The 24,345-nt window shown below is 37.8% G+C and overlaps 1 protein-coding gene across 2 annotated transcripts; it reads right to left on the bottom strand.

Moving 5' to 3' along the window:
- Window positions 1-1,741: 1,741 nt before the first annotated feature.
- LOC109084358 (transmembrane protein 121) lies at window positions 1,742-23,365 on the bottom strand. Of its 2 annotated transcripts, XM_042742589.1 has the most exons (3): window positions 23,009-23,365; window positions 19,310-19,340; window positions 1,742-4,070 (listed from the first exon to the last, which is right to left on the bottom strand). In XM_042742589.1, the coding sequence occupies exon 3, from the start codon at window positions 3,615-3,617 to the stop codon at window positions 2,667-2,669; it is 951 nt and encodes a 316-aa protein (XP_042598523.1). In that variant the 5' UTR covers window positions 3,618-4,070; window positions 19,310-19,340; window positions 23,009-23,365; the 3' UTR covers window positions 1,742-2,666. The 2 variants fall into 2 exon arrangements, with proteins under 2 accessions (XP_042598523.1, XP_042598522.1); XM_042742588.1 differs by lacking the exon at window positions 19,310-19,340.
- Between the last annotated feature and the right edge of the window lie 980 nt (window positions 23,366-24,345).

Raw genomic sequence — 24,345 nt, forward strand, 5'->3', positions numbered from 1 at the left:
GAATAACTTTTGGCATTCAAAGTCAGTTCTTCAGTGTATTAGATGATTAGTTTCAGTTCACGTGTTATAAAACAGCATTATTAATTTACACAGCAAACTTAGAAGCTCTAAAATTTACAATCAATTAGTCAATAGAATGATGTAAGCCTCACAAACCTAAAATATATATACACCACTGTAACATTTCCCAGTTCATTCATACATAACCGTAAATGAGTAACCGCTCTAAATGATTCACCAAGTGAGAGTTTGATTCACACTGTTCACAAATGCTGTTCCGTTCAACATTTTGACTTATTAATAAAATGACTTCATATAAGTCATTGTTTGCGCTGTTTGCTTATGAGATGATATCTGATGAAACCATAAACATAAAGCTTTCCAATCATGACGAGGTATTAAATGATTGTAACAATTTTTTTATAATTTTTTTGTCGACCATTTTATTCCCCTTCTGGAGCCTTGTTGATGATGCATTGCTACAGTTACAGAGAAATATGCCATATATTGCCTATATGAATTTTCAAGATGTCTGCAAGATTAGTATAATTTATAACAGGTTGTTAACATGTTGCCTACATGTTTGATAACATGTTTGAATAGATTTTTGAGATGCTGTAAAGGTACCATGAAGTGAACCAAGCTGGTAAATTGAGCTGTGTGTCAGAGGAGATAGGACCTCCCATGATGATACTAGTAATTTATCGCCAAGCCGAATTATGATGTGCTTAAAATGGAAATTTTAATGTTCTGACAGCATCAAATTAAATAGGGCCATGGTTAAATACACCCTCATGACCTCATTAGCCCCAAGCTAGCAGGCGATTAATCAACTGATTGGAGAGGCTTGAAGTATGAGGAAATCTCTGACGGCAGAGGCTGTGACAGCTGAATTGCTGCTTCAGGTCATTTGTTGGAATTTTTCAGTGTTTATTTCCTTTACCTTTCAAAATGGCTTTACAAAGGTCAAGTCTCGCAAGTAGTGCCAGGAGGAGTTGTGAAAAACTCTTCTCACGAATCCTGCGTGAATGGTTATGTATTCAGCCTCCAAGAAGTAATTTATAGGCTGTTTGTTGGGGATTACATTTCAGCAGAAAGTGATTGACTCCCACAGTTCAACATTTATCTCTAGGTGTCAAAAGTGTCTACGTGTCAGTTCAGAAGTGCAGAGGAACAATTTATGGCTCTTATGGTACGTACCAGAGTCTGAGAATTGTGGTATAGGAAATCTTCCTGCTGCTTTGGCCTCGTGGTGAGAAAGCCTATAGAAACTCTATAATGGTGAGATGGATGAGAGGGCTGAGGATCACAGGAACTGTAATTTATCACTCCCTACAGCTGGCCTACATGGCAGCCAGAGCCAATCAGCAGTAGCCAAATTGCTTTCTGCACCCCATTCTCACCAAGTGGAACTGCGTCTCAAAGCTCATGTAGAATCACCCAGCCCTGCTGTTTCTCAGCGGTTCTGGCACAAATGTTGTCTGGGTGTGGGAGTGAATGTTGTGTGTTTAATGCTTACCAGTTAGAATGACTTTGATTACCTTGACGTTCAGTGTTAGCTGGATCTGCATTTGCTGCATTAAAAGGCATATTTCAGTTGTCAATGTCCAACACACCACAGTTTCAAGATTATGGAGGTTTTATTACATTTTGCAACATTTAAAATGTCACAGCTAAAAGAAAAGAAACAAGATACCAATAATAATTGTAATAACAATAATAATAATAATAATAATACAATTATCTCCTTAAAGACAACTGAATTGTATATTAATTCATGTATTACCATCCAATATCATCTGTGTTTAATGAACTCTCATTCTGTCTTCCATTCTCTCTATACACACGTACAAAATTTATAAAGACTGAAAATTAATTTTGGCAAATTAAAAGTTTCTAGTTCCCATTTTGATCCCCAGGAAAAGAATCCTGTGAGAGATGTTTCACTTTAAAACATGCTCACTCCTTAACACGCAAAAAATCCTTTTCATCTTCAAATTACATAAATCTTCAAAACATAATTTGAAGTTCACTTGAAGTTCACTTTTTGCTTCAGAACTGTTTACAGATTATGGTAGGTGGAGTGGACTTAACTTGGTATGCTTCTTTCTCATTTTTCGCTCATCAGCAAGCCTAGACTGGATTTCCTCACATTTTATGTTTTTTTTGTTTGTTTTTTTTTTTGGGGGGGGGGGTCTTTAAAATTGTATGAAATGCATTTAAACACGGTGATCTGAGAGTACTGGACTCCCATTTATAGCTGAAAGCATATTCAAACTAGCCAAAATATTTCATAAATTAACACACAAGGGGCAAGGCAACTTTGAACTTTGAAAACGACGAGCATTCAGATTCTACAGAAATCTGTGCGGATACCATGTGGAGAGCAATGAGAGCCACCATAACAGAAATCTCTTTAAAAAACATCCCATATCTAACATCACAAAACAGTTGCTTGAAATTACAAAATCTGGTTAAAATCAGGATTTTGTGAGCCACCATTTGTGCATCTGAGCATCAATGGCCTTTGAACACTCAGCTTAGACGAGTAGAACTTTTAAAATTCTTCAAACAGTAGGATACTTCGTCATGTCCTGGTCTGAACCCAAGAAGGTTGTCTTCTTTCCCCCTTAACACTAAAGTCTTTAAATTTTTGTCAGCTCTGGTCACGTGTCAATGACATCACGGGTGGGCGAGGGCTCTTCTGGGAGGGTGGTCGTGGCGTTTGGTAGTGTTTGATTGTGTGGCACAGAGTTCTGCTGTATCTCCATGGCAATCCCGGCTGGATCTTGCGGGGGGAACTCCTTAACTTGTCGCCGGTACTCCAGGAAGGTGCAGGCTTTAGTGGCAATGGCAACAACATTCTTCCCTATGAAGATGGTCGAGACTCTGCTGTCTTGGAACAGCACCATGTTGACGCCTCTGATGAGGATGGTGACAATATTAATGGTGACCAAGCTGAGGATCGGGTAGAGCATCATCTTCTGAGGTGACACATGCTCACCCTGCACGCTGATCTCGCTCAGAGAAACACAAGGCAGGATAAGCAATAGGATGTAGCAGTAGAAGAACATCAGACCCTCAGCCCAGATGGGCAGACCTGTCCTTTGTGGCTCCCAAAGGTTAGCCTGGATGTCCAGGACATCCAGAAGGTCAAGTGCCACCCAAAAGAGTCGACCCCGCATGTCCTCCTTCTTCCGGAAGGTTCTTACATACTCCATACTGTCGAGCGCGACCAGGACGAGGTAGAGTCCTGGTACACAAACCGATAGCAACAAAGTCAATGCCTTCCGAGCTACTGTCTCCAGACTTTTACGGTCAGCTTTGTAGTTCTGGAAGACAAAGTACAGCTTGATCTCCAGAACAAATATGTAGAGGAACCAGAGGATCATGGCATAGCCACGCTTCGCAGTCCTCACCTCAGCACCAACCCACACCGCCACGTATCGCAGGACTATAAGAAAGCAAATATCTCCAACCAAGACGATAATGCAGACCCCAATTTTGCGTGGGCCCTGGTTCTGCTCCACAAGGTAGGCATCCATGAAGGCCATGCTGGTCATGATCACAATGGTGGTTAAACACACATGCCGCTTGTCTGGTGATGGCAGAACCATGGTGCTGTCTGTTTATCAAAGTGAAATATGAACAAATTGTTTCCTTCAAAAATAGCAAGGTTAGTTCATGGTGTGCAAACTGTTGTCCATTGATGCTGGTGACTGAGGAGCCTGTTTAGCAAAGCTCCACACAGTCCAATGGCCGTATTTACCGCATTTCGAGCTTCACATGGCCTCCACACTAGTTTCGTATGTCAATATCTCTTTGATTCGACGTGACCGTGATATATCTGTATGTTTATCCACTGCTGAGCCAGATTGTGTCGACTTCCTGAACTTACCGACATGGGCCTGCTTGTCTGTGTCAGCTGACCCATATAAACAGCATGGCTGGATTCTGTGCTGCTCTCTTGTCGCTGTCTCTTACTCCTGCATCGGAGCTGAGCGCACTGTCAGTCGTGAAGACGGAATGGGTGGTCACAGCTCTCTTTCTGCTCTGCCGGCTTTTAGAGCCTGTGAATTAAAGAAAGAAAAATGAGTTCTCTTCAGAGAATGTTTTTGACCTTGTTCCAGCTGATGAAGCTTTAAAACAAAACACTAGGGGTCACTGTGGTAATTTAGCACAATCAGATGTAACTAACCATCCCACGAGTCCTTGGGTTCATTTCACCTTTCTCTAAAGCCTCTAAAGCCTTTTATGTTGACTAGGCTTTAGCTGTTTTGAAGGACACTGAATTTGTCATGTTTAAATATCCAAAAAGGAATTTATGTGTAAAAGTAAGCATTCGGTCATTTACAGTGCATCAAGCTGGTGAGCTGTTGCAATGTAGCATGAATTATGATCTCAGGTTCTTTTTTTCCCTTGCTTCATTCCTCAAGTTCTCACCCAGATTGAACACTTTTGAATACTTTAAACTGAAAATTCCTCTTTTATTTGTATGGGTTCTATAAGCAAGATCTTTCTATGCAACAGTATCCATACTTAGGCATGAGAGTGTCAGCTGCTAGAATATAATTCCCAAATATTCCTATGAGTTCTGAGTCACCAGCTTCCATAGCAACGGTTTCTATTGAGAGAGTAATAATAAGTGATGATGAGTCTAACGCAGCAGGGAACCCTCGGATTTCTGAAAAGCGAGATATTACTGGATGTGCGACAGGCAGAGGGTGTGCGCTGACTCTGATATCTAGGTGTGAGGTGACTTGACGCGAATGACAATAATAAAAAATAAAAAAACGATTTTCAGTTGATTCTTTGCAAGTTTTAGTATGCACGGTAGACACGAAGTGTAACAGAAATGCATAACATTGAAATGCTGGCATCCAAGATAAAGAAAATATTCCCGACTGCACTGTGTTCTTATTAGGAGTCAGCCCACGGTCGCAATCTGGATGTTATCGTGACTAGATTTCCTCTTCAGATGGAATATTAGGGAACAACACGTAAATTTGATCAAGAGATTAGCGTTGATCTACTGTCTGTTGTATGAAATTCCAATCACAGCAACATTTCGTGCACCACTCGCACAGCAGACCTTCACAATCTATTTCTAGTTACTTCACGTCAATGCTGCTCATGTTTGATATATATGGAAGCAAACATTGAGACTATTTGCTCACACATCTTCTCAAGTGATTGATTTCTATCTCAAAGAGATCTTACACAGTAAATCAGTACACTGAGAGAAATACATGGAGAACTAATGGATGTTGAAGAAAAATGTGGCAGTATATCTTGTATTGTGTATTCTGCTGTTTCCGCAATCATAATTTTAACTACATTTATCAATGCTTTTAGCATTGGATAAGAATTCTGGCTCTATTCAGTGTAAATTGTGCAGTGGATCAATACCACTTCTGAAACATTATGTAAAGCAGGGATGGGACCTGATGGACATGCCTTGTGACACATTATTGAGTGACCCCAGTTTAAATCATGTTTCATTTTCAAATCCCACTAAATAAATAAATATTAAAAAGTATCAACTGTCTTGTTTCTGACATGTGCAGTAACTTAATTTGTCTATTCTTTCAATATGACTGCTCTGTTAAACTCCTAAGAACAGAATTTGGTTATGCATTGTGCCTCTACATTGCTTCCGGCCTCCTTCTTCTCCCTTTCTTTTCTATTTGTGTGCACAGATTTTCATTTCTGACAACATGACTCTCTGACCTTGTGAACTGCTCTCATCTGTTCAGTTTCACAACGTGCAGCTGAGCGGAAGATTGAACTATTTATTTTGGAGAGGACCACAGATTGAGACTTAAATGCATCACACAAAGCATGATTTGCAAATTATTTTTTATGTATTTTGCTTCAATAGTTTAAACGTGTACTTACACATATACATATAAATAAGGTAGACTATTCATGTTAAATCTCTTTTAATATGACATTGTTTTTTTTTTATGATTTTCATTTATTTTCCTACTTTTTCATTCTTAATTTAGAAAACGATAAAATTCTAATTTGTTCCATTTGCTGTAATTTAAATCTATGTTTTAAGTACTCTTCTGTTTGATTTGATCTAATTGAGTTTCTATCCTAGGGCTCTATAAGAAGTCTATAAGAAGTTCACTTCTATAAGTGAAGTTGTGAAATATAAAGTCAAACTGGGAGATATAAATTTGCAATTAAAAGAAAAAAAGTTGCAACTTCGAGAAATAAGGCTGCTATGTGAAATATAAAGTCACAATTATTAAAAACAAAGTCACAATTGTGAAATATAAAGTCAAATTACAAGGGATAATAAGGAGTATGAAGAATGCAACAATAATAACAACTATTTATTGTCATCTTATGGCAGTTCAGGGTTTTTGGTAGAAGTTCTGGATTTTCCATAGCCGCTCTTGCTTCTCAGACGCTCACACAAGCACATCCACACACATTCCTCTCCCAGTGTACTGTACTGTAAGTGAAGAGAGCAATGGAGTGAGAGCATTAAATCAAGAGTTTAATTAAAGTGGCAAAACACATGGGAGCAAATAAGTGTCTGGAGTAGTAGAGAGTGAGCTCATCAACCCAATCAATACACACATGAGGAATATTTCCCTCCTGTGAAGCAGACAAACCTTAGACACTCACAGGAGCCCATAAGGCAAAGCATTATAGGCAGTACTCTATGTGTGCTAATGGCTTTAAAATGCAACACAGTTGCACAGAACATAAATTGCACATGAATTTGCTGCATTGCAGCTGCAACCCGTACAAATGGAATCTCTATAATATCTCAGTTTTTTCTCTTAGACAGAATAAATGATGCACAATTGAAAACATTTCTGCTTCTCAGATGCATCTTCTGAGAAAAAAGATCTCACATATGATCTCAACATCTTTATCAAACAAATCAAGATAAGTTTGCAGAGATTTCAGTTCTAAAATCTTTCTTTCTTTCTTTTTTTAGGACAATTGTAGGAGAAAAATCTGAGATGTTAAAATAATAAATAAAATTAAATAAAGCAAGCTATCTAATTAAAGACATTGAAGTCTATAGTCTAGTGAGATTTTTTGCACTGTGACAAATTTTTTCATCACAATTAAGTGCATTTTCCCTCCAAATTCTCATTACTGCAATTTTAATTTAGTTGCATAAAATGTTTATTTCTTTAAAGGAAATTTAGGAGAAACATCTGAAATAAAATAATATAAAATATATATATATTTTTATAAAATTTATTCTCATGACAATTAAGTGCACTTATTACCATGAGAAAAATAGAGGGACAGAGAGCTATTATTTAACAGATAAAGTAAATACGTCATGACACTTTCAAACCAAGCTTTCTAGCATCTTTTCTAGTTGTCTACACCTCTGATTCCCAGGCTGACACAGATCTAGCAACTTCCAAACAAGCTTAGCAAAGAAAGCATGGAAAAAGCTTATTAAACAGTTTAAACATGGGGTTTATTTGCATTCTGCATCGAGCCAGAGACACTTTATTAATTTTCAATGAGCACACAACAAACTTTCCCGAAAGATATTTTCGAAAGTTAGTTTTAAAGATGTTTAATATTTCATTTCTCATACATACTTAACAAATAGAAAAACAAAGTAGTTTATTTAAAAGCTGCCAGAAGCCTGTGGCTCTGTCACACATTCACTTACAGCTCAGCAAATATTGAGGGGCTGGATATACTGTATATACGTATATAGTGCATAGAAATCGCTGTGTTGCTGTGGTAACAGGCATCCGTCAGTCCAAGACCCCCAATAAAAGAAAACAATAATGAGTGTGACTCTTATTTCCGCTCAGTAATGAAAAATAAAAAAGAGCCTCTGTGCTCCAACTTGCCTTGAAGTGGAGGATTTCGTGCTCTTTCCCTCTTTTCATCTTGGTGTTATTACAGCAAAAGACTGTGAGATCAGAAGGACCCTAGTTTTCTAAAGCCCTTTCTGTGGACACACATGGATATATGGCCTGGAATTGCAAAACATAAACACAGACTGCTATTTGAACATTCCCAGCGCATTTGTGTTTTCTGTGAAAATGCCGCATCTTCTCTGTGAGTATGAAAAGAGAGTCAACTAATCATTATATGAATCGATTCAACAGTCAGTTATTCTTATAAAAAGTGATTCAGCCATCAATTATTCAAACAGAAATTGATTCAGCATTCAATATTTCTTATAGAAAATGACTCTTATAGATTTTATGCGAATGCGACTTCTGTCACATAGGAACTGAGCTTGTCCTTGTATCTCCTGGCCTTCATCTGGTCTGTCATCCTCCAGCCCTCATGAGCCAGGTCTCTCATCCTCCTCCACTTCTTTGGAGTCCTCTCCAGGGCTGTTTCATACTCTCTTTCAACTCTCCTACACATTGATTGACCTCTCTCCCTCTTTCCACTGCATTCCTCCCACTCATTCACTTAATTAAAACGGCGAGTGTCTGAAAATCTGAGAGGGGCTTTGTAAGGTAATGAATGAGCTTGCATTCTGCACTAGTTGGGTGAATCTAACAAAAACAAGTCCAGACAACAGGATGTTATACTTGCTTATTAGGAAAATGAGGCCTATTTTATTTTATTTTATTTTATTTTATTTTATTTTATTTTATTTTATTTTATTTTATTTTATTTTATTTTATTTTATTTTATTTTCTAACATTATTTTCATTTAAAAGCCCCCACAAAATCATATTGGCCAGGATTTTGATATCATTACCATAATGCATAGAGTATGTATTATTGATTTTTCCCCCAGGATTTACATTCTAGTTATTATATTTATAATACTGTATATACTTTTTTAATTTTACATTAAAATTGTGTATTAAACACAAAGCAAATAAAACAAATACTAAGATGTGGGGAGGACAACCGGCAATGTTTCAAGAAAGCATATTTTCATGTTAAAACTTTAAGCTGACATTTTGTATCTTATCTGTCATTATATATCCTTCTTCTTCTTATTATTAAATCTGAAAAACTGCCCAGGGAAAATAGCTTAAATAGCATGAAAATAATGCCAAAATGTATTAAAAAAATCTTACTGGCTTTTATTTTGTTAATTAAACAATATTTCTTGTTTCTTTCTTTTTGATATTGAGGATGAAATATATTCCAGACATGTTCTTGACATTGATTTCCTCTGTAATTTCTTCCCCCATGTGACCATGTACGTATCATTGGCAGTGAATGGACTCTGTGAGTAGGTCAGTCAGGAACAGACAGGACCGGAGGGGAGGAAACAGAGCTCAGCAGAATCAGATAGAGAGCTTGACGGCCTGAAGGCCTCTCCAGTAATCATATCAACATATTCATCCAGCCTGGCAGCTGCAATGAGCAAGAGCTCCCTGTGGAGCTATCTCAGCAAGAGCAGTCTGAGCTCAGCAACACAGACTCATAACGCTGTCTTGTCTCTGCCCAGAGACAGGCCAAGACCCATCCTTTAAGACAAAGAGGCCACATGCACTTCCCAAATGAAGAAGCAAACCCACTCTATGGGTTTGGGCTATTTTAGTGCAATGTCAGTTCATGTTCCATTTGAAGTTTACACGGTTTCTGAGTTAAAGCCCATGGAACAGTATTTACTCTATCAACAAACAACCAATGCTACATTTTGCATGCTATTTAAAGCGAATCACATCAAAGTCCTTTAAAGTATATGCATTTCTAAACATATTTTACTTTGCCTCAAAATCAGTAACTATAATAATAGAGTAAAAAGCTTATTTAGATGTTATTCTTACTATTGGCCTATTTATAGTCACCTTCTTTTTGGACCATTAGTCAACAATCCTCAATCAAAACCACAGCTATAAGAATTATTGCAGAAAATCATAACTTTAATTCAACCCAGCTGAGGTTCAGCTAAAAAATCTAATAATTTTGTAGGTATTATTTTGTTATATTTTTGGAAAAAGAACAGCGACGGCAAAACAGAATTTTCAGCAGCCATTACTCCAGTCTTCAGTGTCACATGATTCTAATATGCTGTTGAATCTAATATAAATGTTGAAAACAGTTTTTGCAGCTTAATATTTTTGTGGAAACCATGATTTTTCAGGATTCTTTGATGCTTAGAAATGAAATAGAAATCTTTTGTAACATTATAAATGTCTTTACTGTTACGGTTGATGTTGCTTTCTTTAAAAATAGAAAATTTGGGTATGCAGACGCTGCAAAATTTTGAGAGTAACTGTTTGTACAGAACAAGATCAATCACACATCATTTTGTGTACAAGTCCAAAGAAAAATCAAAAGAGCTATTCTTATGAGAGAGAAAAAGCAAAGACATGCCAATTGTCACCAAAAGCCGGATACACATGATATTTTGAGCTCAACTACTGCGTAGTAGCACAAGAAGAAAACGCAGCTGTTCTCAGATCAGCGAGTTTCCGACTTGGCACAGAGTGCCTAGAGCTTTCAATATTTTGCACACTGAAACACAGAAGAGTGCAAAAGAGAGTACATTACTTCTGTCTGGGATATGCCCCAAGCACTACTTCTGCTTCCCTCTTTCTGCTGTGACCTCGCTCATTCTGTCCTTTAAATGCCTCACTTCCACTTGTCTCACTTCCTCTCGTCTCTGTGGCTGCGCTAAGAGCTGCTTTATCCCTATGAAGCGTGCAGTAACAGGATCTGTGATGACTGGTTCTGAGAGGGGGACCCTTAGGGGTGCTGCTTACTACTGTTGCATGTTCAAAGCCCTCTCAACAGCCTAGAAACAGCCGACATGATGCCATGTTGAATCCCTTTCCACGCTTTGACCACCAAATGCTTCTCATCTACCTAAATAATCAAAGTATGACCTCCCCGGGTGCCGGTCAGAGCTGTCTGACAGCCTCCATGGTGCCTTAGGATAGTTGACCTTGCAGCATCTGCTGGCGCAGGGAAGAATGGGAAGGTATTGGGAAAGAGACGCACTAAGAGATGAGAAGACGATAGAAAGTCTGCATCAGCATATACTACCCTCAGCAAGAGTGGAGTGGTTGTGCAGAGTGCACAAAGAAAACAGACTTTACAATGCTGGGCCCTGTTTTAATGATCTAAGCGCAAGGTGCAGGTGCACTTAGGGCATGTCCGAATCCACTTTTGCTAGTTTAACGATGGGAAAAATGGTTTAAGAGGGTTGTCCCTATTCTCTTAATGAGCAATGGGTGTGTTTTGGGCATAACGTACAATAAACCAATCAAAGTCTTATCTCCCATTCCAGTTGTGCTTGCGCCATGGCGAATTTGCTATTTACACAGAGGAAACGGATCTGCTCATGCGTGAGCAAATCGGTAGCCTAATTCTGATACAAGCAATGACTATCCATTATGACATGTAGGCATTTATATATTTAGGTAGCCTACACAATAATAATCTTTTACATTGCAGTCCTTTAATTTTTTATATTTGGCATGTTTGTGTGCTGACGCACGTCCCTGTGTGTAATAAGCAGAGTGTACGCGTGTTGTGCACCCGCCTATACTACCGTACTCTTTATATAACAAAAAAATTTCCTCGTTTTCAGACCAGCATGCCCAAATGCATTTGCTATTTAAACAGCGTGGGGCAGGACGTAAAAATGATAACTGCATCAGGCTGAAACTAGCAAAAAAACACTTGTGTCGCGCCTGCCACCGCATTGTGTCGGGTGTATGATAGAGCCCATTGTGTTACACAGAAGGCAACAACCAGCGCATGGATACTTGATAATACTTATTCATGTAAAACAGAAACTAGGCAAACAGTACTATTTTGGTTACTAAATTATGTTTCTAGAGGCGCTTTTCCACTGCATGGTACGGCACAGTACGGTTCACTTTTGGGGGTTTTTCCACCGGGTACAGTACCTGGTACTTTTTGTAGTTCCACCTTGGTTGAGGTTCAGAGTGAAGCGTACCGTTACCAAAACATGATGTGTAAACTCTGCTGATCACGGATTGGCCAGAGAGAATAGTCACTACCTGCATCATTGAACTTGCGACACAAACACAACAGAACCGCTAGGTTTAAATCAGCACAGCCAGCAAAGGATCGAACACAACTGTTTTGAATGAGTGCATGAGTGCACCTTTTTTAACATATTCAATGTCTGATGAGGAAATACAGACATTCCTCTCATTGATAGCTGAGGAGCGGATCCAGCAAGAATTTGATGGAGTGACACGGAATGAAAAAGTTTTTCAGGAGTCGCGGCAGTGCAACATTAATGACATATGAAAAACCCGCCCACTCTAAAGCAGCACTAAACTGCAGTGGATTTGCAAACCGAGCTGAGTCGTGTTGTACCACGCAGTGGAAAAGCACCATAGGTGACCAGATTTCCCACAAACTTCAAAGTTTGCTGAAAGTAAGATTTTTGTGCACTTATTTGATTAAAAATATAGTAAAGACAGTAATATTGTGAAATAATTCAATTTTATTGTATTTTAAAGTGTAATTTATTCCTGTAATGGCAAAGCAGAATTTTCAGCATCATTATTCCAGTCTTCAGTGTCACATGATCCTTCAGAAATCATTCTGATATGATGCTCAAGAAACATTTATCAATGTTGAAAACTTTTGCGCTGCAACTTTTTTCCAGCCTAGCACTGTTTTCAGCAACAAAAAGCTATAGCACCATTATAAAAGAAAGAATATTTTACCCAAGTTGTGAATATGACTTTGCAATCTGTGTTTAATGTGATGCAATAACAAGTCTTTTCAAAGCGAAAGAGCATCAAGAAAAGTCTTTCAATGAGTTGTCCTTGTGGGCTGCCTGCATAAACAAAACACTGTCCGATTCATGGACAAATGTCTTTTGAGCCAATTCTTTAGTGAATCAGAAACATTCAACATGACCAGCACAGTCCAATTCCAGAAACAAATGACTCTTATGAGGCCATTTTTTATGCATAGTTCAAATTGTAAGATAGCAGTTTGTATCACAACACACTGGCCTATGTAATTAACAACATTAGGAAGAATTTCTGAGATATTTTTTCATACCTCTTTTATTTGTAAGCAGCTATGAATCAGAATCTAATTGTCACACTACGGTAAGACAAATGCACAAAGAAGACAAAGAGCAAATGGTCTTTAATAAATCCACACAAACATAAATGCAGACCAGAACAGGCAGAAGACACACATAGAGATGCAGTAGACTGGACAGCCAACAGTGAACAGAACACAACTTAAGTAGGTTGGCAAATTAAGATAATTAAACTAGACACACCTGAACCAAATGACATAATGAACCGGAGACAGAAACTAGGTCACACATAGCACATGGGGAAAGAAAACACACCAAACAGTCCAGGGGTGTGACAACTGAATCTAATTGTTTTCTAATTGCTACACAGGCCTAGAGATTTAGGAATGGCCCTTTTGACTTAGTAACCACCTATTAGCAACCATATAGCAAGCCCTAAAGCATTTGGCATCATTATGGTGCAGCACTCCAAAAAAGTTCAAATTTAATTGAATAAGTACACTGAAGCTGTATGTAGAAGAATCAGAGCATCAACATCACAAGACAGGGTTAATTAACTAAAATTACTTTAAATCCCAAAGGCACTCTCTAAAAGCAATATTAGACAAAGACATTTTACAACATTTAACCAAAACAAAGGGTTTGTCATTTTTTTTTAAATAGAAACACAGAAAATGTCCCTTTTTATAACAATTATTTGCAAAGTACTTGATACTTTCTACATGGAAATGTAAAGAGCCAACAAGTTTGAATGCAGCACTGCAAAATAACGGCTTCCAGTGACAGCTTTTGAGTCCATGGAGAGCTTTTGTCAAAAACAGCAGTTTTTCTTCTCAACTTAGCATTTACCCCTTAACCTATTGATTGTCTCTTTGAACACTGCCATTTCATTTCACTGGAAGTGGAAACAACAATCACAAGCACCGCTCTTAATAAGCTGCCTTCTTGCTGTCTGCTACTCTGTAAAAAGGAAAAAGAAATACCAAGGAAAGCATATATTATGCAAATAACTATACTAACTATAAATAATTAACTTTGGTTCAGATTCTTATTCTAAAGTAGAATCTCATGGCATATAAAGATCAGGCTACTTTCATAGTGAAAGATGTAAAACTTTATTTAATTCTCAGATTTTCAGGAAACTTCCTTTTAAAGGGATACTCCACCCCAAAATGAACATTTTGTCATTAATCACTTACCCTCATGTTTTTTTCAAACCTGTAAAAGCTTAATTTGTCTTCGGAACACAATTTAAGATATTTTGGATGAAAACAGGGAGGCCTGTGACTGTCCCATAGACTGCCAAGTAAATAACAGTGTCAAGGTCCAAAAAGGTATGAAAGTCGTCGTCAGAATACTGCCATCAGAGGTGCAATCTGGGGTACAAGGGTACACCACAAGGATGCGCTGTTTCTATGTGTATTTAGCTTTGATTTGAAAGAAAACAGCGCATCCTTGTTGCACGGATGATACAGAAGAGCATACACAGCATACGGTGAAATGGAGAGACACAGAGGAGACCGATGACAAAGGAATTGTTGAATAAAGTTGTTATTTTTGTTTTCGAAAAGTGTTCCCGTCGCTTCATATAACCCAGATTGCACGTCTGACGGCAGATGGACTATTCTGACGACGACTTTCATACCTTTTATGGACCTTAACACTGTTATTTACTTGGCAGTCTATGGGACAGTCACAGGCCTCCCAGTTTTCATCCAAAATATCTTAAATTGTGTTCCAAAGACTAACAAAGCTTTTACGGGTTTGGAACAACATGGGGGTAAGTGATTAATGACAAAATTTTCATTTAGGGGTGGAGTATCCCTTTAAGTACTATAGTTGTCCTACTTTGTTCTTATCTCACTTCTCTCTCTGATATTTTTTCTCTGCTTCTTTCATTTGCAAATTGTTCTTCTTGACACTCCACTCGACTAATACTAACATCACTTCATTGTTACAAAGTATTCTCAGGTCATTCCTTGCCCAATCTGTATCTCTCTCACATATAAAATCTCTTGTTTTCAGCTTTTGAAGTCTCCTAAATCAGGGGTTTTGAAACTTTAATGCCAACCAGGGGCCCATATTTTGATACTCTTTTAATACTGTTTTGGGTATATAAATCTTTACCTGCAGTACAGAGTACTTCAGTACAGAGTGTTTACTATTTCTTTGTGAAAAACCACTGCAAATTATCCACTGTGTGAGTGAAATGTCCTAATGAATCAAACTGAACCACAAACAATTTTGGGCCTTTTTGCAAACCCACTGACTGATTAGAGTGATTTATTTGCGTATCTAGCATCTGATTCTAAACAGATGACCAAAAAAAAAACCATGATCTGATTGTTGAAATATTGTGTAAAAAAAAAAAAAAAAATTATAGTAAAAAAGGCATACAGTAATATTCACTAACATTAAAAATTTTACTGGGGCACAGCAGTATTTTTATCAGGCTTTTGCCCCAGGAAAAATGGTGTAGTGACGCCCATGATGCCAACAACCACCAAATATGTTTATCCCCTTGTGAGGGACCCCCATCTTAGAATATAAAGAAAGATTTCATGTAAATTAATTTATACTGCATGGAAAACAAAATATTAAATGTAATATTATATTCTTGTAAAGAAACACTACACGTCTGCAAACATACTGAACATGTAATATGTATGCGCATGATGTCACCGTTTTCACAAATTCACATTTTTGTTGTTTACATGAAAATGATAATGGCATGCTTTTAAAAAAAAATTGCACTTTGAAGCCAATTTTCAAAAGTATGTGATTTCAGGCCCCCCAAAAATTATATTGTCATGTAAATAAATGGCAAAAAATGCTTAAAAAGCTTTCCATATTGTCAGTGCGCTATAGCGGCGTTGCATTTCAGCATTCTGAGTTCGAGTCACAGCTTGCGGAACTTTTCCTCTCTCTTTCTCCCACTTCACTTTACTGTCCTATCAAAATAAAGCAAATAAATGCCAAAAATAAATCTTAAAAAAAAAAATTCTGTATTAAGTTTAAAACAGGCTCATGTAAATGCCCCCAATGTAAAAATAAATAAATAAATACTAAGAATGGTTAAAAAGAAATGGCTTGAAATATACTGTTTTGACTTTTCTTTTCTCTCTCTCTCTCTCTTTTTTGGAGCTCAGCCTAGACATTCTGGTTAATAAAATGTGTTCCACAAAAGAAAGAAAGTCATACATACAACATGAGGATGAGTAAATGATGATGGGATTTTCATTTTTAGATGAACTATTCCCTTAATAGCTGTATCTGCCCAGAATAGTAAATCAAGCTCAAAATCACATACGGTGGAGAGGCTTCCTTACAACTTCATTCTTAGATATTAGAATAGATATTAGATATTAGAATGCAGAGCCTGTCTCACTGGCAGGATTTATCTTTTAATTTCTCAGCTGCATTGTTCCACTGTCTCAGTCATTCCCATGGGAATCTCAGCCACAGAATCAGGCAAAGGCATGAGGCGAGACCCAGAAAGCTCTGTGCTTACTATTTATGTCTTTCTGGTTGGAGATGACAGGGAGGCTTTAAACTGCAGAACTTTGGCAGACTGGGCATTGGGAGTCTTCTCACATCCATGAGATTCTTTATCTCAGCGTGACACAACTGTCCCCAGTGCTGTGCTAAGAAGGAGAAGAGAGTATCTCTTCTCTTCCACTCTTGTGCCTCTTCTACTCTGTTCACATGAGAGCTGGAGCTTTGAGCAACCCAAGGTGTTTGCAGCACAACAGCTTAGACACGTTAAAGAGAGACGGAGGACTAGGATTGTGTAAAGCTGAAAAAGTAGAAACTGATATGGCCCACAGTGACTGAGGAAAATCCATGTGACCTTTTAGGGCCGCTAGTTAAGCAGTCTGGTTCACATTTGCATTTCTTGCCATAGGGTCTAATAAAAAGTGTTTTTTTTTTATATTTACCTAAGAAGGTGGCTAAGGATACAGAATTACTGCTTTAGGTGCATCATATTTTATTAAACCACATCAGGGCAAGTTATGTGTAATGACACTAAGGATTAATTATCAAAAGCCTAATGAATATAAGCACATACTTACTTTTCTCAACCTGAAGTCATGATATATGTGTATGACTTTCTTTTTTTCAGTAGAACACAAAATGAGATGTTTAAAAGAATGTTCATGCTGCTCTTTTTCATACAATGTAAGTGAATGGGGACCATGGGCTGTCAAGCTCTACAAGTGACAAAAAAACAATAGAAGCATCATAAAAGTAGTCAACACATGGGGGAGAGTAAATTATAAAATTAAAATTTTTGGTTAACCTATACCTTTAAGCATCATAATTTGTACTTGAATACAAGATCATAACCACAAAATTCCCTCAATATTTAGATAAGCAGGTATTTTTTTTTTTTTTTTCGTAAAGTATTACATTTGTTATCCAATATTATGTTGGTCTCAGGTACACTTGTTATTTTTTTACAAATAATTTGAGTAAATAAATTATGTTATATTATATTATATTATATTATATTATATTATATTATATTATATTATATGACTTATTTTTAAGGTCCAATTCGCACCATTAACTATGACTTTTGTCTCAATTAACTCCTAATTTGCTGCTTATTAATACTTAGTAAGGTAGGTACTGGCTAGGATTAGGGATGTAGAATATGGTCATGCAGAATTTGTGCTTTATAAGTACTAATAAACAGACAATATGTTTATAATAGGCATGCTAATTAAGCAACTAGTTAATAGTGAGAATTTGTCCCTATACTAAAGTGTTACCCCCATTTCCAGCATTTAGGAAAAAAATAATTGAATTCATCTCAGTAAGCTTAGAAACAGACTCTTGGCTACACAAGCCTCACCAATTTTATGCTTGCTACACTAAGAGGCAACAAAATGGAACGACTCAGAGCTCCAAATCTGTTACAAAAGAGGCAGTAACCAGTGCAATCACACATTGTGGCACATAGATGTTATCTTTGCTGCCTCTGTCTCTCTCTGACTCACTTTATTTTCCCCTCTCCTTCTCTGAAAGGTGATTCAATTCGGGCCCCACGTGCTCTTAAGCGCTTGCTGCTCTGAGACTCGGAGGTCTCTGCCCTTATGCTGCTGTTATGGGAGGGCTGGACTCTCCTGTCCAGGTAGATCAACAGAAACACCACACAGCCACTCTCCATTCAGGTGTAAAACTATAATAGCTATATTTTAGGTGACTCTGAAAGGACGACTCGGTACATTGCTCAGTACAGCAAGACAAAGTGTCATGTTGAATTTTTATAGTAGAACAAAGTCAGTCTAGATAGAAGGAGTATTTCAGGCCACGTGGATTCCCAAGTTGATTTCACTGTCTGATATTTCTAAGGAAGAAAGTGTTATGAACTGTCATCCAGCATCAGGGAAGAGGACTGAACCTGACTAATATATCTGTCACAGCAAGAATATGTTCATTTACAGAACACACGACACAAAGGCAAGTGTGAGCGGAGCTCTAAAATGACATCTCGCACACTGAAAGAACTCTATTTGCTTTACAACATTTGTCATGCGAAAGTATGTTGGCTACTGTACCGCTGTCACAATGCCAGAGAACTAATAGATGACTAGGTTGTCATGGGAACTAATGTTCAGTTGGGACAATGAATTACTCTGCTAAAATTGGGCAGAGTGCATTTTTTGGGGTTTAGACTAATGCTATTGATTACAGTGCTTGCAAAGTAGCACTGTATTGATATTCTTAGATATTCTTTTCTGAGATCTATTTAAACCCCTAACCCTAAGTATTACACTTCTGCAATTAATTCAGCCCAACCACTTTACATAGACATTGTTTCATCCACTTTGGGTACTTTTGGCCCTGTGGACTTTTAGAAAGTAAACTTGCTTAAACTATTAAAAAAAAAAAAGCTTTTCACACTGTCACAGAAGAGTTGGCACAACTGAACGTGCAAGCACCTCATAGTATACAGTATTCTATTGACCGTGAGCCTGGATGGATGCATCTTGTGTATGCACACTACCTAGTAGACCATTTGTCTTTGAGTGCTTAAATTACTTGTATAAGTGCTGTCAATCTTCTTAGTAAATGCTTAATAGCTAATTTCATTACTAGCATTTTATGTATCCTTAATTCAAAGTAATATTTCTAGACTTTGTACAGATGTTTGCAATATTCTTTGCCATTCATGAACATTTCCACCACAGTGTAATTTCCATCACATCTCAAATCATTTGTGTTTAATAGCATTCTAGAACTTACTGACTGGACACTGCATTATCACGCATGTTTCAAAGTGACAAAGCTGTTAAAGGAATTCACCCAAAAATTAAAAATTGCAGAAAATTTACTCACCTATTGCTTTCTCCAGTGAAAAAGTCATCATCTGAATAAGGAGAGAAATTTGCATAGATCAAGCACCGTTTACATGTGAAAACAGTCCAAAATAGTTCTAAACAAATATGTTGGTAGATTTTGATATGAGAGGACAATAGAGATTGACTTTTTAAACTTATTAATCTGCCTTAGTAATGGACTTTTCACAGCTTTTCACTTCACAAGATGTCAGTTGATGCACTGGAGTCATGTGGATTACTTGTGAATTATTGTAATGTTTTTATCAGCTGTTTGGATTCTCATTCTGATGGCACCCATTCACTGCAGAAGATCCATTAATGTAATGCAAAATGTACCCCAATGAACAAATAAACTCGCCTACATCTTAGATTCAGCAAATTTTCATTTTTGGGTGAACTATTTCTTTAAAAGCAGATTTTAGGGTAATAATACAGCCAACCATCTGTATCAAAGCTGATGATATATAAAGTTCCACATACTTTCACATTACGCATTTGCTAATTTGTGATATTTAGACTGTTTATGTGCTTTTTATTTAACATATATGGCATGCACTCTGCTTATAAATTCTGAACATAACTGTAGAATATTAAACATTTATCTCCTGTACTTCAGCACTACATACACTGTTTATTGGAATTGTGTGGGTTTACTGTTGCCTTAGGAGCAACTCATCAAGTCACCTTTCTTCTAAGAAGAAGCTTATGTAGCAGATAAACTGATATAGTTAACAGTGCACCGGAGGCAAATGTGATCACGTAAGATCTCTAGAACGATCTAGAATGACAGCTACCCCTTAAAAGTTCCAGCAAATTACAACACACACTCTAGAGCAATTCAACTATCTCTAATAAGCACAGCCAGCCGTCTTAACCATCATTCCACAGCGCTGACGGGCAGTGCATTCAGCATGCTGCCTCATGGGCACTGCTGCATTGTTTGATGTGAGAATCCAGGCCTCCTACAGATGCAAAACTCAGAGGAAAGGCCTCCTTCTAGCCAACCCCAGTCAAATGCTTCACTTCACAAAATGGCCTTGCCAGCTGTCCGTGCTGACATTGTGTCAGTAATTAGCCAGCGGGGGGTTTGGACTGGCAGGGAGGCAGTTAGCCTGTCTGCCTGCAAATGGAGGCGGTCATGTCACACTTATGAAACCCCGGGGGAGATTGGAAACATGCAGGTGGAACTTCCACGGCCTGCTGGCAGAAGGTTAAGAATGTACCATACCGACTTATGTCCTGATAATGGACATTGGAAGGTGTGTGACACTCTGAAAACCCAGTTCAGTTTTTATGCACAGGAAATGAGATAAAGTACAAGTGCCTGCTTTGCCTGCAGCAATTCTGTGTACCCTGATCAGATCAATATCAGAGGTCACTTAAAGTCATCATGAAATTAACCGCATTTACTTTCTTTTCTGGTCTAATTGTGAACAGATGATCTCTACACATTATCTCAAAGAAAAAAAACATGTTTATCTTCATAATATTTTGTTATAACTTTTTAACCTCAGTCCTCCAATAACCTGGATATGTTCTGGAATATAACAAGCAATCTGCAAAATCTAATCAATTTCTAATGAAAAAAATCACAACATCCCAACCGGCATTTCCCCACCATTTTGCCTCTAAATTATAACAGAAATAAAATGAGTTGTGAATGCAATTTCACATTAACAGTGGCAGAAATAATGTAACTGATTTGGGTTTGCCATTTTATAAGAGTTATTTCTTTCCCACATAAATGTCTGTAAATCACTAGAGCTATTTACTAATTTGTATGGGTTCACTGGCTACATAAAACATCCATTGTGACAGGCACAGATACATAATCACTGTAAACAAATATTAATCAGATGACATATTTATTTCTCTCAAAGACTCTATCACTCAGTAATGAAACTCTGACTGGAAGTGACAAAGCATAATCAGCAAACATCTACCAACAGACAAGAAGAAAAAGAAGACCTAAAAATTCAAGCATCCATAAAGGAGAGCAGTTCTAAGACAGGGATGTTGTCACAATATTGAAGAAGACCTAACTATAAGGGTTTGAGTCAAAGTCCAATTACACAAATGTGTTCTTTTCTTTTTCGAGTAATGTTTTTGCACTGTATGTTGGTTTCAATAGTTTAAAACATTGTAGAAGCAATATTTTTTGGCCAAAACATTTGATATTTTGTACGTGACCTATGTGTTCATTTAACTGTACCTTTTTCTTTTTTTCCCCTGTGCAATAACAGTAAAATATGTTCAAGGGCGTTTTTGTAACTAAGACTATAATTGTGCCTATAAATAAACCCACCTTGTGTTCAAGGCTGCCGATAATAGTGCATGCATGGTCAAGAGGTGAAGGGGTTCGAGGATCCCTCAGGTTGTTTATGTGTCACGTGGGGCGCCTCTTGGCTTACCTCAGAACACGCTGCAGCGCGCGTGAAAAATGCCCGTGGGCTCTGAGCCAGTGCTGTAAGTGGAAACGGATGGACGAGTCGTTTGTAAAACCCCTTTAAACCCTTGGAGGTGCTACAATAATATTCAGTCAATGAAAACAGAAGCAAACCTTACGGCCATTGTTTGAAAGGCTAAGAGAAATATGGCTCCCTTAATAAAGCTTTAGTGTGTGGAGACTGTAATCTCGAGCCAGTGGGTTTCCCTCGTGGAAAGAATCGTGTTTTTGAATGAATCTTTCAAGCGAACGAATCGTGATCGCTTTCCTGCATTCAATATCTGACTCGGATCACAAGTGAACATGGAAATTCTTTCGTGAACGAACGTAATGAACAAGTAATCCAATTTGTGAACAAGGATCTGCTGAGAGGGGGAGTTCGTTCAGTTGGAATAATGAGGAATGTGATGTTAGAATGAATTAATGACGGATGAGCTTACACAAATCAAATGGCATAGGCCTATGTCATACAATGTTAATGGTGTTATAGAAACAATTAATTTATTTAGGCTGCGTTGCCTTTATTGATTAATATTATGGCCAGCAAGTTACGAAAAGGACGAAAACCCTATTTTGATAGATTTAATAAAACTCTTTTCTGTTCGACTCTGTTTCGAGTGAACGATTCAATGATTCAATCATATCACAATTATGGTAACGATAATCTGCAGAAAAAAAGAATCAATTAATGAATTCTTTTGGTGAATTGGATTCAAAAGATTCGAGTCACTGAGACGAATCACAACCAAGACCAAGAGAAAATTCAGTTTGAATAGTGACTTTTTAGCGTATATTAATAAGATTCACAACAAAAACAACTCAAATAATCTAAAAAATTAATTCGTCGTTACTGGACAATAGAGACTATCATCTGTCAAAGCCTCGAATCCTTCTTCTCCTCTTTCATTTAACAATCTTTAACCGATAGTTTTGCGATTTTACAATCCCATTAGTAAGTTAAAAGCGCTAGCAGTCCCACGAATTCATGAACGGATACTTTAGCGATAGAAACTGCACTAAAAACTCGAAACCATAAACCATTTTTTTTTTTTTCTTTTTTTTTTTATCCACACATGTACTCAGCCAGCCATTAACTAATTGTCCTTCATGCAGTCAGTTCAATTAAGTTGATATTAATTTAGGAAGCACAACGCGCCTTATGTGCTCGCCACAGCTCATTGCACAACGGGTAATTCATGATTTTGACAGGAAACCCTCCCTCATCCGAACAGACCGTTCAGCAGATTGTACCTCTGGCATCCGCTGTCCAAGGTGCTGATCCGCTCTGAGACGAGATTGATGTTTGAAGAGTGATTTAATCCGCATCAAGCGCGCGCTGATGGAAAACAACAGATGCCGCCTCCAAAAAAAAAAGCATTCCCTTGTCAAAACTAGTGAAACGCGTGTGCACCACACCACTGAAAGAGGAAATAGACACGCGCGTGCGGGCCGGTGCTAGTCAGTCCGATCCACATACTCTCTCTCCCTCTCTCTCTTTCTCGCTCGCCCTCTCTCTCCCTCTCTTGAATCAGTGATTCAGTCTCTTCCCTCACCCTCCCAGCAGAGAACATAATTTATTGGCAATTTGCTTATGTTGGGAGGCCGTCAGCCCACTGCCTTCCCCTTTAGTGGACAATGCAAAGGCTAAATGAAACCCCCACCAATACTGTATGCGCGGTACATCATGCACTGTAAAAATCATACTTTATAGCTGCTCAAAATCAATAAACGCAACGTTTAGAATGGAACTTCAGATTAGCTACTTAAAAATAAATAATTTAAAACGAGTCACTGAACATATCATATATAATTAGAGTTAATTAGAATTAAAAGAACCAGCATGCTTACAGATAGTTAGCAACTAAATATCAGATTAATATTTAAAATAACAGAAAATACTTATATTAAGTAACTCTAAAGTCATCTTTACACAGTCAAGTTAAGGCTGCTCTGTGCCTGCTCAAATTATTATTATTATTATTATTTTTGTGAGTACACAATGCCGCATAAGTAAAAAAAAAAAAAAAAAAAAAAAAAAAAAAACTTAATTATTTATAATATATAATATATAATTATTTGTCACGCAATTTACGATGACACATACTTTAATTCTTTAACATGGAACCAGGAAAACACACAGAGGAAACAGGTAAGGACGTTTAGACTCGACAAAGAAACAACTCACAGCCTACACTTTAAATACAAGACATAACGAGGGAGTAAATTAAATGCACCTGAATAAAATCCAACACAGGTGGAAACTAATGAACTCAATGAAATAATCAGGACAGGAAATTAACCAAAACAAAACAAACCTCCCCTTCTCCCCAAAAAAATCCTTGGGGAAATTTACAGGGCTGAACTCGGGAATTGGAGCCCTCCCTGAGCTTAGCGTGGAATCAGGAGCCCTCTCTGGGCTTAACTGGGGGTCAGGGGCCCTCCCTGGGCTAAACGGGGAATCAGGAGCCCTCCCTGGACTTAACTGGGAGTCAGGAGCCCTCCCTGGGTTAAACGAGGAATCAGGAGCCCTCCCTGGGCTTAACTGCGGATCAGGAGCCCTCCCTGGGCTAAACGAGGAATCAGGAGCC

The sequence above is a fragment of the Cyprinus carpio genome, chromosome B17 (assembly GCF_018340385.1).
Source record: "Cyprinus carpio isolate SPL01 chromosome B17, ASM1834038v1, whole genome shotgun sequence".
NCBI lineage: Eukaryota > Metazoa > Chordata > Actinopteri > Cypriniformes > Cyprinidae > Cyprinus > Cyprinus carpio.